At 43.0% G+C, this 17,177-nt stretch overlaps 1 protein-coding gene across 1 annotated transcript; it reads right to left on the reverse strand.

Moving 5' to 3' along the window:
* Nucleotides 1–6,398: 6,398 nt before the first annotated feature.
* reep5 (receptor accessory protein 5) lies at nucleotides 6,399–16,793 on the reverse strand. Its single transcript, XM_041897395.2, has 5 exons — nucleotides 16,569–16,793; nucleotides 16,167–16,260; nucleotides 14,257–14,395; nucleotides 7,907–8,075; nucleotides 6,399–6,780 (listed from the first exon to the last, which is right to left on the reverse strand). Exons 1-5 carry the CDS (start codon nucleotides 16,693–16,695, stop codon nucleotides 6,725–6,727), a joined length of 585 nt encoding a protein of 194 aa, XP_041753329.1. The 5' UTR covers nucleotides 16,696–16,793; the 3' UTR covers nucleotides 6,399–6,724.
* Between the last annotated feature and the right edge of the window lie 384 nt (nucleotides 16,794–17,177).

Here is a 17,177-nt window from a genome sequence, read left to right on the forward strand (position 1 = left end):
ACCTATGCTTCCTCTGTTATGCAGCTGGGCACACACGTCAAGAATGTCCACGCGCTTCATCGGTAACTCCCGTCGCTCCATCAAACAGCAACACGGCTCAGCGGCAGGAAAACTAGCTGGCCCGCACGGGGTGGGGGGAAGTGCTGGGCCTTGTGAGGTGCCCCAATCAGATAGTGGTGTAGATTTTAGAGCCAATATATTCAAGTGTTTGTGATGAAGTCAAGTCGAATGAAAAAGTCATTATGCAGAATACAGAGAGTGCTCCACAACGATGAACTTTTCTATACTAGTGTGTTACTGGGGGATGTTATAGAGTTGAGCGCTATGATTGACAGTGGGTCTATGGCATGCACATTGAGCTCAACGGTGGTGCCACACCTTGAGAAAGCAGGTGTGCTTAAGAGTGGCTCCCTCAGTCTGACCGAAGTGGTGTTTGTTGGCTGCGGGGGGTTGAAGACCAACCCTGTAGGTGTGTGTGAATTGAATATGTCTGTGTATGGCAGCAGTGTCTCTGTCCCTGTTCTAGTAGTGGATGGCCAACGTGATGAGCTCATCCTAGGCAGCAACGTGATAAAACACCTCATCAGGGAGCTGAAGACAACCGGTGACTTCTGGGAGAAGATGTCATCGTCTGAACACAATGGAGATGACAAACTGTTCTGTCTGCTGGCTAATGTAGAGCGATGGAAAGGAACCGAAGTGCCAGAAAGAGTGAGCACGGTAAGGCTGAAGCGGGCAGTCACATTGGAGCCTATGCAGGAGCATTTAGTCTGGGGCCGGCTGTGTATCCGCGGGCAGTGCTGTCGTTACTGAGCCTACGAGGGCACGCTCAAGACCGAAAAACATTCTAGTGGGGAGAACAGTAACGACATTGTGGAGCGATGGCTGGGTCCCTGTCAAAGTTATCAATCCCTCACTAAAGCCAGTAACAGTGAGAAGCAATGCCAAGATAGCGGACGTTTTTCCTTGCATGGCATTAGAGGACTTTGACACGGACTATATAGATGGGCCCACTGTCCTGCCAGTCTCCCTGGTGCAGGAGGTACACTAAATAGATGACAATCCAGACTTTGACAATGGTAGTGCAGATAGCTTGACCATTGACAGTGACGTCAAACCACACAGAGTGACAAGTGAGGTGTTGCACGAGTTAGGGCTAAGTGACATTGACATTGAGTCCACTCAGTTGTCGCAACAGTGTAAGGCCAAGCTAGTTCAGCTTATAGCCCGCTACGAGTATCTTCTCCTGGCACAAACTAGATTGCGGGAAGACTACTGGTTATGTCCATCGCATCAGACTCAGTGACACTAAGCCTTTTAGGCTACCTTACCGTAGGCTCCCCCCTAACCATTATGACAAGCTCAGGCAGGCCTTGGATGAGATGGAAGAGCGAGACATAATCAGGAAATCCAGCAGTGAGTATGCCTCCCCGCTCGTGCTGGTGGTGATCTGAGACTGTGTACAGACTTCCGATGGCTCGATGCTCGCACCGTAAAGGATGCTCGCACCGTAAAGGATGCTCGCACCGTAAAGGATGCTCGCACCGTAAAGGATGCTCGCACCGTAAAGGATGCTCGCACCGTAAAGGATGCTCACCCTCTACCTCACCAAGCTGATGCTCTGGCGGCCCTGGGTGGCAATGCCTTCTTCTCTACGATGGATTTGACCTCAGGCTACTACAATGTGGTAGCCTTCTCTGTTACCTGGACGATGTGCTGGTTTTTGCCCCGACTAAAGAACTTGGATTGAAACGCTTGGAGTCCGTTTTTGAGCGTCTCAAAGCCCATAATCTGAAATTGGCACCAAGGAAATGCCATTTCATGAAGAGGTCAATGCGGTTCTTGGGACATGTCATCAGTGAAGGAGGTGTCGCCACAGACCCAGAAAAAGTGAAGGCTATTGCAGGGATGACAGAGGAGGATCTCATGGAAGATAACACAGACGTGCCCTCCCAGGGGAAGATTTGGTCCTTTCTCTGAATGATAGTCTATTACCAGCAGTTCATTGAGGGGTGCTCCACCATCGCTAAGCCGCTGCATGGGCCTACAACTGGGACGAAGGCGCCATGGAAAAGGCAAGAAGAAACAAGGAATACATAGGAAACTCACAGCAGCAGACTGGACTGGTGAGTGCAAACAGGACTTCAGCTCTCATCGATCAGGTCATGCTAGCCCACCCTGATTTTAGTAGACCTTTCTTGCTGTCTGTAGATGCATCTAGTAATGGCTTAGGTGCTGTCCTCTCCCAGGTGCCAGAGGATGGGTCCGCGGCCAGACACGCAGCATTCGCTAGCAAATCACTTACTTATGCACAGTCAAATTATCCTGCGCATAGGTTAGAGTTTTTGCTTTACGCTGGGCTGTGTGAGAAGTTTAGTCATTGGCTAAGGGGCAAGCCTTTTCCTGTATGGACAGACAACAACCCATCTGGAGTCTGATGTGAGAGAATACGTCAAGAGCTGCAAGAGGTGTGTGTTCAGTAAAGCCCCCGAGCCAGAGGCCAGAGCTCCATTGGAGAACATCATCACAACTGAGCCACTCGAGTTGGTGTGTGTGGACTTCTGTTCTGTTGAAGACTCCAACAACAAGTCCTTGGATGTTCTGGTCGTCAATGACCATTTTACTAAGATGGCCCATGCCTTCTTGTGTCCGAACCAATCAGCTAAAGCAGTGGCCCTTCAGCTGTGGAACAACATCTTCTGTGTGTATGGTTTTCCTCGTCGTATCCATTCCGACCAAGGGGCCAACTTTGAAAGTAAATTGATTTGAGTTGTTGAGTGCTGCAGGAATCCAGAAGTCGCACAAGTCTCCTTACCATCCGATGGGGAACGGGGGGAGTCAAAAGGTTCAACAGAATGCTGGGAAACATGATCAGGGCCTTACCTACGAGAGCGAAGCACAGGTGGCCCCAGAAGCTGAAGTCGTTGACCTTCAAATGTACAGTCCATGAAACCATGGACCACGCCCCTTTCCAGTTGATGTTTGGGAGAACCCCACGTCTGCCTGTCGACATGATGTTTGGTACCGTGCTGCAAGACTCATCGAGGTTGTAGACTATGACGAGTACGTCAAGTCCCTGACTAGAGACCTGAGGGAGGCCATGGAGACGGTAAAGGTGTCAGCAACCAAACAGCTGAAGAGGCATGCAGGTCTCTACCACAGGAAGATCAGAGGAGCTCCTGTGGAGGTTAGTGATCGGGTGCTGCTGGCGAATAAGGGTGAACGTGGAAAGAGGAAGCTGGCTGATCGTTGGGAGAACAACCTCTATATTGTTACGGAGAAGAATAGTGACATCCACATCGTCAAGATACAGAACATGTCGACTAGCCAGGAGAAAACAGTCCACCGTAATCTGATAATGCCTGTAAACTTCTTGCCTCTCCCGGACACTACCTTGGAGACACCTAATACGGGAGACAGTGAGGATCAGCGGGAGGAGATGGAGGCCTCATCCATGAACGATATACCAGAAATGGACATGGGTGTGAGAGGACTAGTGTAGGGTATCAGAGCAGACCTCGGGGGAAACACAGTCAGAGCCCTCTGAAGAAGATGCCCCAGATGTGCTGGAAGATGGGCCACTGGCGAGGGGTCCTCAGAACTCACCACATTCCGAAGGTGCCACTGGTGGCACAAGCGTGTCAGAGCTAACCTTTGGAGAAGAAATGTCAGAACCCTCTGAAGAAGAAAGGCATTCTGAAGATGCCGCTTGTAGCACAAGCTCCAGCTCTGGCAACAGTCACAGAAACCTTGACCTTGTCTATCCCCCGACTGTGGGCAGTGACCCACCAATGGTGGTTGTAGTTGAACAGGTTAACCGTAATGATAACTCAGTTAGGCCTGTCAGGTCAGGGGCTGGTCGGGTTAGGAAACGCCCAGTGAGACTCAGAGACTATGCAGACACAGAGGGTTTTTCATACAGAGTTCATTAGAACACCTGAGTGGGTGTAGGATTAGAATCCAAGTTGGCCTGTAGAGTACGATTAACATCTGTTACATACATTCCTAAAGAAAATAATGTACTTTTTAGAGGCCCTATGGAGGTAATGGGTCAGAGGTCAAGTAGGCCGATGATCTCTGATCCCACGTACTCCTGAGTGGCGCAGTGGTCTAAGGCACTGCATCGCAGTGCTAACTGTGCCACTAGAGATCCTGGTTCGAATCCAGGCTCTGTCGCAGCCGGCCGCGACCGGGAGACTCATGGGCAGTGCACAATTGGCCCAGCGTCGTCCAGGGTAGGGGAGGGAATGGCCGGCAGGGATGTAGCTCAGTTGATAGAGCATGGTGTTTGCAACAGCAGGGTTGTGGGTTCAATTCCCACGGGGGGCCAGTATAAAAAATAATAATATGTATTCACTAACTGTAAGTCGCTCTGGATAAGAGTGTCTGCTAAATGACTAAAATGTAAATGTTTTTGTCTGAGGTTCTTATTGTCACCGAGTGTACTGAACATGTAACAGGCATGTTTTCCTACGGGGTCTTTAAATTCCCCTAATTCTCTTTAGAGAATAGTCTTTGCACTGGAATATTTGGTGACATATATATTGCAAGGTATTGCATACCTCATTTTGTTTTCATTATTTCTTTATAGTATGCAAGTGGAATTCAGCAGGGGAGACTGTAACAGGGTTGGGTATGTTTCCACTTGCCTCTAAAGAAATGTGTATTTAATGTTCAAGCACTCTTATTGGTTGGTTCAATTCCGATGACAATAAGGCGTGCTGTTGTTATTGGCCCCGCTTGCAGATAGGGGGAGATTGCAAACGTTAGCTAGCATGCACCGATGTAATGGTCACATAAGCTCACTGCTAACACAGTTGTTTTCATTCTACAGATTTTATCATCGACAGCCATCAACATCATTAAGCCCTGCACAACTAACGTGCCGTTTCCTATTTAGTCACAGATAATAAATAACTATCAACTGGGACCACTGGCTGGGGTGATTTCTTTAAACTAAACACAGCGCAAGGAGAGTACGATGAACATCTGTTACATACATTCCTAAAGAAAATTATGTACTTTTTACTCCATACATTTTCCCTGACACCCAAAAGTACTCATCACATGTTGAATGCTTAGCAGGTCAGGAAAAGGATCAAATTCATGCACTTATCAAGAGAACACGTGGTCATCCCTACTGCCTCTGATCTGGCAGACTCACTAAACACAAATGCATCTTTTGTAAATTATGTGTGATTGTTGGAGTGTGCACCTGGCTATCTGTAAATTTAAAAAAACAAGAAAATGGTGCCATCTGCTTTGCTTAATAAGGAATTTGAAATGATTTATACTTTTACTTTTGATACTTAAGTATATTTTAACAATTACATTTACTTTTGATACTTAAGTACATTTACAACCAAATACTATTAGACTTTTACTCAAGTAGTATTTTACTGGGTGACTTTCACTTTTACTTGAGTAACTTTCTATTAAAGGTATCTATACTTTTACTCAAGTATGACAATTGGGTACTTTTTCCACCACTGAATATTCTGGCATCTAATGTGGCCTGCGTGTACGATGTACCGCTGCCAGCATGGGTTTGAATCTGGCCCACTGGTCTTTCAGCACTCATCTCTACCTTTCACCTCTACACAATAATAAGAACAACATACCTAAAAAAAAAAAAAAAAAGAATCATTATTGATCATGGACGTACATCAATTGTTCCTCACTCATTTATCAGTCTATCGTGGTACCAGGGGATAAATGGGAAGGTTTCTGCGTCAAGCCCAGAGCGGTATACTACACAGCAGGATCAATGAGTTAGCATGCTAACCTGCCTAAATATTCAGAAAAAAAACGTTTTATTGTTTAAAAAGATCCGCTTGAAATGGGCATTGTCTACTTAACCAAAAACACAAGTTTAGCTTTATGAACCAGAAAATAAATGGTTCTTTCTGGTTTATCAAAGTTAACGCATTGATCTTGCTTTGTAGTATACCACTCTGGGCCGGGCTACATAAGCGGGAACTAAACTGCCAACCGACGGCTGCTGATCTCTGATCCCAGGTACTATTCACTGCCGATGTGTCCTTGAGCAAGTCACTTAACACCTACAATTGCCCCGGCGACGCTGATCTGCAGCCGATTCTGTGCTCCTGCCAGCCTTGTGTGTGTTTGTGCGTTTATGAGGTTGGAGTTTTGTAACAGCAAATCAATACATTTCCATTGAAAGTATGAACAGTAAAGTCCATCTTCTATCAGTATCTTTCTTCTATAAGCAGGCCCCAGTTTACAGTGGAGGTTCAGGTAAGCAATTCAAAACAGTATATCCAGCCAAAGTTAGCTTTTGGTCTAGTACTCTCCGCAAACTCTCTGCCAAAAATAGCATTGTAAAAAAGACCATAGACCATTAATTTGAGTAATGAGGGAAAGAAACAATGGAGAAATAACAGCAAGTTTCTTTTTTATTTGGGTACTTAATGCGTAGCAGGAGGGGAAACATCATCACTGGCTCATTACAGCCTTAAGGTACGCAAACAAGTTAAAGGTTTCAAACGGATTTACATCACTTTTGGATACATGACAATCTATCGCAGTTTTTTTTTTTTTTTTTTACAAACAAAGTGTGCAAGACCAAGATACTATCCTTCAGATAATTTATAAAATAATAAACAATAAAAAAAATCCAAGGCAACATTTATTGAGCTGTGTAACACAGTCCACTCCAGAGATGACGATGCTGTTGAACTTTGAACTTTGACCTCGGGGTGCCTTAGGAGTCCTTCTTCATTCCCTCCTCCCACATTAGGTTCGCAGTCGCTTTCTTCGCTGTGGAGCAAAAACATTACACTTAGATGTAAGAAGCCTACCTCAACAACACTGTCTTCCTATCAAGAGGCCTACCTCAACAACACTGTCTTCCTATCAAGAAGCCTACCTCAACAACACTGTCTTCCTATCAAGAGGCCTACCTCAACAACACTGTCTTCCTATCAAGAAGCCTACCTCAACAACACTGTCTTCCTATCAAGAAGCCTACCTCAACAACACTGTCTTCCTATCAAGAGGCCTACCTCAACAACACTGTCTTCCTATCAAGAGGCCTACCTCAACAACACTGTCTTCCTATCAAGAGGCCTACCTCAACAACACTGTCTTCCTATCAAGAGGCCTACCTCAACAACACTGTCTTCCTATCAAGAAGCCTACCTCAACAACACTGTCTTCCTATCAAGAGGCCTACCTCAACAACACTGTCTTCCTATCAAGAGGCCTACCTCAACAACACTGTCTTCCTATCAAGAGGCCTACCTCAACAACACTGTCTTCCTATCAAGAGGCCTACCTCAACAACACTGTCTTCCTATCAAGAGGCCTACCTCAACAACACTGTCTTCCTATCAAGAGGCCTACCTCAACAACACTGTCTTCCTATCAAGAGGCCTACCTCAACAACACTGTCTTCCTATCAAGAGGCCTACCTCAACAACACTGTCTTCCTATCAAGAAGCCTACCTCAACAACACTGTCTTCCTATCAAGAAGCCTACCTCAACAACACTGTCTTCCTATCAAGAGGCCTACCTCAACATCGTCTGTGTCCGTCTGTCTGTCAGAGAAGCAGTCACACAGACAATTTGACAAAGAAATGAATGGTCAAGACCAGAGCATTCCAATTAATGTGATGCTGACCTAAATTGGACATATCGACAATGGCCATTTAAATCTGTCAATGTGAAATGTAGCAGGTTCACCGTTCCTCAATTATGCAACTAAGAAAACACGTTACATTTCCATAAACTGTCTGAACCCATTACTCAAACCTCTTAGAGCTAAAGGCATCACCCGTCAGCTACTTTTAAAGAGCAGATGCTGCACATTTAATGGAAAGGATAAGATCCAAAGGGCAAAGGCAGAGACGGTTTTAAAAAGGAAACAGATGCCTGTGTTCCTACCTTCATCTTTGAACTTGTCAGCAGCCTCTGCCGCCTTGTCCTTGAGGTCCTTTGCTATATTGTCAATCTTGGTCTCGTGCTTGAGGAAGATGGGGCGGATGATCCGCGTGTATATTTGTATGGAACCATTAGAGGGAGTTGGAGCCATGCACCACACCAAGAAGGCACACTGAGGGAAACAAACAACAGAACGTTCTCTCCCAATGCTTCCAGGAAACACCGTCAAGAATAAAAGCCTCTGAGTAAGTGCTCTATGAAATTACACAAGCTGGCAGGCATGAGCTCAGTTGCCATGGAGATGGGAAGGAAATAAGGCCATCTGCTTCATACCAGCACATGATGGACAGATTAAGGAGGGAGATGAAGTTATTGAATCTAGTCAATATAATGTTTTGATTTAACATGCTTAATACCTTAACAATGATCTACAGTGCCTTCAGAAAGTATTCACACCCCTGGACTTTTTCCACATTTTGTTGTTGTTACAGCCTGAATTAAAAATGGATTAAATTGAGATTGTCACTGGCCTACACACAATACCCCATAACGTCATAGTGGAATTATGTAGAAATGTTTACAAATGAATAAAAAATTAAAAGCTGAAATAAAAGAATTAACAGATTTTGATTATTTGGGTTGAATGCTGTAACACAGAATAAAACAATTAATAAAAGTCCCATGATGGTAGTGACTGCACATTACTGCTTATCACTTATTAACCATCATTTAACCTCCCGAGTGGCGCAGTGGTCTAAGGCTGTGCCACAAGAGATCCTGGTTCGATTCCAGGCTCTGTCGTAGCCGGCCGCGACCGGGAGACCCATGGGGCGGCGCACAATTGGCCCGGCGTCGTCCAGGGTAGGGGAGGGAATGGCCGGCAGGGATGTAGCTCAGTTGATAGAGCATGGCGTTTGCAACGCCAGGGTTGTGTGTTCAACTCCCACGGGGGAATAATACTTCTAAAAAAAAGTATGTGTATGCACTTATTAACTGTAAGCCGCTCTGGATAAGAGCATCTGCTAAATGACTCAAATGTAAAAATGTATTCACATTACTTTATTAAAATATTTCAGTTGTGTATATGACATGTTTTATTTGATGACTTAAAAAAAAAACAATTGTAATTTTTACCCCCTTTTTCATGATTACGATCTTGTCTCATCGCTGAAACTCCCCAACGGACCCTAACCCGGACGACGCCGGGCCAATGGTGCGCCGCCATATGGGACTCCGGTCACGTGACACAGCCTGGGATGGAACCCAATGCAGTGCCTTAGACCGCTGCGCCACTCGGGAGGCCCCTTGACTTTATTACAGCTGAAGTCGGAAGTTTACATACACCTTAGCCAAATACATTTAAACTCAGTTTTTCACAATTCCTGACATTTAATCCCAGTAAAAAATTCCCTGTCTTAGGTCAGTTAGGATCACCACTTTATTTTAAGAATGTGAAATGTCAGAATAATAGTAGAGAGAATGATTTATTTCAGCTTTTATTTCTTTCATCACATTCCCAGTGGGTCAGAAGTTTACATACACTCAATTAGTATTTGGTAGCATTGCCTTTAAATTGTTTAACTTGGGTCAAAGGTTTCGGGTAGCCTTCCACAAGCTTCCCACAATAAGTTGGGTGAATTTTGGCCCATTCCTCCTGACAGAGCTGGTGTAACTGAGTCAGGTTTGTAGGCCTCCTTGCTCGCACACGCCTTTTCAGTTCTGCCCACAAATGTTCTATAGGATTGAGGTCAGGGCTTTGTGATGGCCACTCCAATACCTTGACTTTGTTGTCCTTAAGCCATTTTGCCACAACTTTGGAAATATGCTTGGGGTCATTGTCCATTTAGAAAACCCATTTGCGACCAAGCTTTAACTTCCTGACTGATGTCTTGAGATGTTGCTTCAATATATCCACATCATTTTCCTTCCTCATGATGCCATCTATTTTGTGAAGTGCACCAGTCCCTCCTGCAGCAAAGCACCCCCACAGCATGATGCTGCCACCCCTATGCTTCACGGTTGGGATGGTGTTCTTTGGCTTGCAAGCAACCCCCTTTTTCCTCCAAACATAACAATGGTCATTATGGCCAAACAGTTCTATTTTTGTTTCATCAGACCAGAGGACATTTCTCCAAAAAGTACGATCTTTGTCCCCATGTGCAGTTGCAAACCGTAGTCTGGCTTTATGGCGGTTTTGGAGCAGTGGCTTCTCCTTGCTGAGTGGCCTTTCAGGTTATGTCGATATAGGACTTGTTTTACTGTGGATATAGTTACTTTTGTACCCGTTTCCTCCAGCATCTTCACAGGGTCCTTTTCTGTTGTTCTGGGATTGATTTGCACTTTTCGCACCAAAGTACGTTCATCTCTAGGAGACAGAACGCGTCTCCTTCCTGAGCGGTATGACGGCTGCGTGGTCCCATGGTGTTTATACTTGCGTACTATTGTTTGTACAGATGAACGTGGTACCTTCAGGCATTTGGAAATTGCTCCCAAGGATAAACCAGACCCTACAATTCTTTTTCTGAGGTCTTGGCTGATTTCTTTTGATTTTCCCATGATGTCAAGCAAAGAGGCTCTGAGTCTGAAGGTAGGCCTTAAAATATATCCACAGGTACACCTTCAATTGACTCAAATTATGTCAATTAGCCTATCAGAAGCTTCTAAAGCCATGACATCATTTTCTGGAATTTTCCAAGCTGTTTAAAGGCACAGTCAATTTAGTGTATGTAAACTTCGGACCCACTTGAATTGTGATACAGTGAATTCTAAGTGAAATAATCTGTCTGTAAACAATTGTTGGAAAAATGACTTGTGTCATGCACAAAGTAGATGTCCTAACCGACTTGCCAAAACTATAGTTTGTTAACAAGAAATTTGTGGAGTGGTTGAAAAACAAGTTTTAATGACGCCAACCTAAGTGTATGTAAACTTCCGACTTCAACTGTATTTCATTCCAAGTCATCATCTCATCTCTATAGACTGTCTGACAAAATCACTATTTTGTAGTTCTTCAAACTAAATATGGCACACTTTCATTACTGCTGAACACCAACTATCAATCACTTAGATCAGGGGTGTCAAACGTCCGGCCCGCGGGCCGGATCAGGCCCGCAAACGGGTTTAATCCGGCCCGCGAGATGATTTTGAATAAAAAAAAAAAAATAATAATAATAATAATAATAATTTTGTAAAGTATAAAAATGCGCTGCAATTTTTCAATAAAATAAACTGCTGTTCCAATTGCGTCCACTGGATGGCGCAATAGCAATTGTGTTAAGCAAGCAAACTGTTTATACCCGGGCAGAGCAAGTAGGTCAAGCACGTGCAGCCAATGAGCTACTTTGTTTTGCCCGCGATATTTATTACGGCTTCTACTTTTAACATTATGTGCTTTGGCACCCTCATTGCCCCAATATGTCTCTGTCAAAAAAGAGAAAAGTGGACGCAGAGTGCAGAGTGTTCCAAGAAAAATTGTCATCCTATTTATTCACAGAATTGAATGGGAAAGCTGTATGTTTGGTGTGTTCAGAGCATGTTGCAGTGCTGAAAGAATATAACCTTCGTCGCCACTATGTGAGTCTTCATGCCGACAAATATGACAACTTTCAAGGACAGCGGAGATGAGAGAAGGTGAATGAACTGTTGGCGGGTCTGAAGAAACAGCAGTCTATGTTTACTCACAGCCGAGACATCAGTGACGCTGCAGTGAAAGCTAGCTACCTCATTGCTAATGAAATCGCAGTGGCTTCAAAACCATTTAGTGAGGGTGAATTTGTAAAAACATGCATGATGAAGGCAGCGGAGATTGTGTGCCCTGAAAAGCGGCAGGCTTTTGCAAATATCAGCCTGACAAGAAACACAGTTGCAGACAGGATTTCCGATCTTTCAGTGGATTTGGACAGCCAGTTGAAGCAAAAAGTAAAGTCATTTATTGCGTTTTCGGTTGCAATTGATGAAAGCACGGACATTACAGATGTTGCACAACTGGCCATTTTCATCCGCGGAGTTGATGACACATTGACCGTCACCGAGGAGTTCGTGGAGTTGGTGCCGATGACAGATACAACGACAGCAGCTGATATTTTTACCGCACTCGTCGCGGCGCGCTGGACAGGGTCAGAGTGGACTGGTCCCGCGCTGTCAGCCTGGCTACAGATGGTGCGCCCTCAATGATCGGGAAAAAAGCAGGCGTTGTGACAAAGTTCAGAGAGAAAGTGCAATCTGCAAATGGAGGACGTGATTTTTTGACTTTTCACTGTATTTTGCACCAGGAGGCTTTGTGTTGCAAGTCATTAAAGATGGATAACGTCATGAAGGTGGTCATCCAAACTGTTAATTTCATCCGATCCAGAAGCCTGAATCACTGTCAGTTTGACAGCCTTCTCAGAGAGAAAGACCACATCTATGGCCTGCCATACCACACTGAGGTAAGATGGTTAAGCCGAGGTGCTGTGCTGAGGCGTTTCTTTGATTTACGAGAAGAAATTGAACAGTTCATGGAAGAAAAGGGCAAACCAGTGTTAGAATTTCATTCAGCAGAATGGATGCAGGACCTTGCATTTATGGTGGATGTTACAGAGCACCTGAATAACTTGAACAAACAGCTGCAAAGGCGCAACAAAGTTGTCACGCAGTATTATGACAGCATACGTTCTTTCAAGTTGAAGCTGTCATTGTGGGAGACGCAACTTGCCGGTGGTGATGCCGCTCACTTCCCCTGTCTGAAAAATGTGTGCGCGACCCAACATGTGGCAGACATGAAGCGGTTCAAAGATAAGATAACGGGACTGTTACGGGAGTTTGAGCAATGCTTTCAGATTTATGTTTATATGTTTTTCTGTTGATGTGCTATTGTTTTTATTTTATTTGTATATTTAACCTATTCTTGACTCTGTGGTTCTTGCACTTGTTTGGGGAACAGGATTTCATTATTTTTATCTACATTTCTGCCTGAGAAATGACACCCTGATATAGTTCTGTGATATACTTCTGTGAATCACTGAGGCATTGTGTGTTTGTGTGTTCTTTGTCCTCAGAACTTTCAAATAACTTGAGGTGTTTTATGATTAATAGTGATGTTGTGCTTTTGGACACTGTCCTCAGGCTCCAGCTTTATGTTTATATGTTTTTATGTTGATGTGCTATTGTTTTTAATTGATTTTATTTTATTTGTATATTTAACCTATTCTTGACTCTGTGGTTCTTGCACTTGTTTGGGGAACAGGATTTCATTATTTTTATCTACATTTCTGACTGAGAAATGACACCCTGATATAGTTCTGTGATCTGTGAAACAGTTCTGTTAATCACTGAGGCATTGTGTGTTTGTGTGTTCTTTTTCTTTAGAATTTTCAAATAAACTTGACGTGTTTTATGATTAATAGTGATGTTGTGCTTGTACTATTTTGGACACACTGTCCTCAGGTTCCAGCTTTATGTTGTATGTTGATCGTATTAAAACAAAGAAAACAATCTGAAGTTGTTGTTTTTAAGTTATATATATATATACACACACCATGATTTTTCCGGTCCGGCCCACTTGGGAATAGATTTTCCTCCATGTGGCCCCTGAGCTAAAATGAGTTTGACACCCCTGACTTAGATCATGTATTTTCAGGTAGAGATACCTGATACCGCTCACAATCACGCATTCTTCGGTCTCTTCTGTAGCAGGTGTAAAAGAAACAGACCGGACAAGTAGATTTAGCAATGGATTATGGTCATTGTAGTTAATTACCACGTTTTATGCGCTAAACTATGTAGAATATTGGCCTGTTGATCTGATATAGCTCTGAGAAGAAAAAAAGGAACAAAATGGAATTCTAATTATTGAACAGACATCAGTAAATCAGTTGTTTAAAAAACGAAAAATAACCGAAATTTCGGTTAAATCGCTCAGCAATACAAGATAGTGTTTTATTTTTCATTAATTGTTTTACACATTTTTGCATTTTTCTTCCACTTTGACATTAGAGTATTTTGTGTAGATCGTAGACAAAAAATTACATATCCATTTTAAACCCACTTTGTAACAACAAAATGTGGAAAAAGTCAAGGGGTGTGAATACTTTCTGAAGGCACTGTAAGTGTGATTTATTTTAAGAATTCACACCTTTTGGAGGCTGAAAATATTTTGGCCAATTATTTAATTATGGGGTGTGTTTGGATGTTGGTAACTGTGTGCAGAAGGTTTCACAATAGCAGGACCGTTTGTTTGACAAATGAGGGAATGGTTTATGTACACAGCACATCATGCTCTCAATGTTAATCTCACCAAATAGTATCAAAGATTAGGAAACTGCTGTACTTCAGGACCTTGAGGTCAAGGACAAACAAACACCAGTATGCATTACCTTTCCCATGTAGTAAAATGGGAACCAGGACAGGAAGATGTCGGCAAAGAACTCCGCCACGCTGAACACTCCGTACACCACCCAGTAGGTCAGCCATTTTGTGTCGTCATCTTTGGTTTCACTCTCAATGGCTTTGATCCTGCAATTAATGGACGAGTCCATTTTAGCGATTGGATGCGTAAAAGCATAATGGCAAAGTATTATGCAAGATGACATGAACACACTTAGCAGATTTCATAACACAAACACGGACTCGTATTGATTTTATATTTGGGAAAGAATAGCCAGGCTGTCAAGTTACAGGCTAAAGAAAGAAGAACATAATAGATACCATAAGGCCTGGCAACTAGGTTTCCATGGTAATATTTTGACTCAGGAGTGGGAGTGCAGAGCAAATTGTAAGTCTTGTGTCAACGTTTTGCATGCCAAAGAGTCTGAGTGTTCCATTTAATATTTGAACAGCATTCGCATTGTTTCACTATGTGCTGCTGTTTGTAGACTGATCCATATCTAAATAAGTTATGAATTGAATCAAATAACTTGTTGCATGAGGATAACGCTATACGTCAGAGTTCAATTTAACTTTGTCCAGACACGCAGAGTTAATCACAAGAGGCAACTGTGGTTGGGACCAACTGAAATGACTATGAGTCACTTGTGTTTTGTTTCTGTGGTTAAGCATGGGTATCTCAGGATATTCCTCTCTGTGCTCACTGCTCAGTCTCTTGCAACACTGAACAAGAGCAGTAGCCTCAACAGAATCATGGCTGCTTTGCCCACATTTCGGCCAACATGTCGAATAACTAAAATATTGTCCTCATTGCAGATCCATAGACTGCTGTACGGTAAGTGTGTTTGGGAGGAAATATAATCTCCTCACACTGAGGAGTGATTTGATATAATTCATAGATGAGTTTGATTAGATCATCCACACCAAAAGTGTACAGTCAGTCACATAACAGTCTAAGACCTGTAAACTGGGGGAGGGGTTCTACTAAGCTATGTGGAATTGTTTTAAGAAAGTCATACAAGGATCATTTTGCTATTTGATTTATAATTTTAAAAGAACCCTTAAAGTATCAAAAATGAATAATAACAAAATATTTGATGAATAATTATTTTTGGCCCTACTGCAATTAGCCCATACAAACGCTTTGAATAACAGATTCACTACATGGAACAACAGATAGTTCCCCATAAAATGAAAAAGGAAGTTTGTTCTGAAGTGTCTGTCCTATAGCCCAAACCGTTCGGACGCTACAGGCGATTTTGTGACAGATTTGCAGGATGTCTCACCTTTCACCGCAGATGCGGAAGTGTAACATTGTGCAACAATGCAAAAAAACATCTCTAGCTTAAATTGACAGATTTATATGGAGATTTTTGTATTGCGCTAATTACATTTCCGCGGAGGGGGGTAAGGTGATATCAAATCCACACCCGACCTACAGACAAAATTGTCTACAATTGGACCTTAGTTATTACGTAACAACTTGGAGTAAGAAGATGCTGGCACATTGCTGACTATTTTACCAGTGCCATTCAGAGAATCCTGACTCTCAAGCTAACGGCAAGGTAAACATGTACATTGGTCCCAGACATTATTCCTCAACATGGGCTACTGTAGAACTACATAGGTAACACCCATCAAGCTCCATTTGTTTACAATTATTCACAAACCAAATAGGCTCTCTCCGTGCAAGGTGGGTGATTGATTCCCCGTTGGGCCTTGATTTCTGTTGCCAATGTTGAAATAGCATAGTGATGTTGTGCGTGAGGCACAGGAACGGGGTAGGGCGGGTCAGATATGACGCAATTCATTAAAATTGTTCTGCTGATAACAGGGCAGTAACAATTCACACATTGATTGCTGTCCTAAATGACTCATTAAATAGAAGAAAAAAACTTACGATATGTAGGCTGGATAAGCAAATCCGATGAGGTTACACAGTAGGGAGGCTCCATACCCAATAACCAGGTAAATTGCGAGAAAGACGACGACGGCTGCAAGATAATATCAGTTTATTAGCCTATAGGCTACAGATATGTCATCCATTAATATAAGTGATTGTCTAAATATCATCTAGTAAAAAATAAAATGGGTGTATACTCATAAAACGTATTTTATTGACATAAACAATCAAAACGTCCAATCTATTTGATCAGAATCTTGACTTAATTTGTCAAGAGAACAAACTGTGCCACGACCGATGCAGGCTGCGTTACCAGAACTCTTACAGCATACCCTCATTTTCTTTTCAATAAAAATATCCCTTGTGCTCCCCCCCATCTCATAACAGCAAAATACTTACCAATTGCGATATAGGCCCTGTTTACTCCAGTTTTAGCTTCGATCTTTGCCAATGTATCGGTCATAAGATTCTTTTCATGAAGAAACTTGTCGAATCTTTCTTTTATTTCCTGTACCATGGCTGCCATGATGTTCGTGCTGGTTGACTATGAAGTTGGCTATTGAACTGCGACACCCATGCAACTCTATCCTGCTTCTTCTCGCTGTTCAGACAAAACCAATGGAAGCACACTGAGCGATACGTCACTGCAAGATGTCTGCAGCCACACCCAATACTTTGATGACAATGCTATATTGTATAAAATCAAATTGTATTTGTCACATGCTTCGTAAACAACAGGTGTTGACTAACAGTTAAATGCTTACTTACGGGGCTTTCCAACAATGCAGAGAGAGAGAAAAAATAAATAATATAAAAAATAATAACACGCGCAATAAATACACAATGAGTAACGATAACTTTGCTATATACACGGGGTACCAGTACTGAGTCGATGTGCAGGGGTACGAGGTAACTGAAGTTGATATGTACATATAGGTAGGGATAAAGTCACTTGGCAACAGGGTAGATAGTACACCGTAACAGCAGCTTATGTGATGAGTCAAAAGA

The sequence above is a fragment of the Coregonus clupeaformis genome, chromosome 15 (genome assembly GCF_020615455.1).
Source record: "Coregonus clupeaformis isolate EN_2021a chromosome 15, ASM2061545v1, whole genome shotgun sequence".
Lineage (NCBI taxonomy): Eukaryota > Metazoa > Chordata > Actinopteri > Salmoniformes > Salmonidae > Coregonus > Coregonus clupeaformis.

Bases quoted from the DNA above. Each gene is read 5' to 3' on its own strand.
- reep5 (XM_041897395.2), bottom strand. From the start codon at position 16,695: ATGGCAGCCATGGTACAGGAAATAAAAGAAAGATTCGACAAGTTTCTT. The intron at 16,261-16,568 runs GTAAGTATTTTG...ATTATCTTGCAG, and splicing joins CAGGGCCTATATCGCAATTG to CCGTCGTCGTCTTTCTCGCA. The intron at 14,396-16,166 runs GTAAGTTTTTTT...CATTAATTGCAG, and splicing joins GCTTATCCAGCCTACATATC to GATCAAAGCCATTGAGAGTG.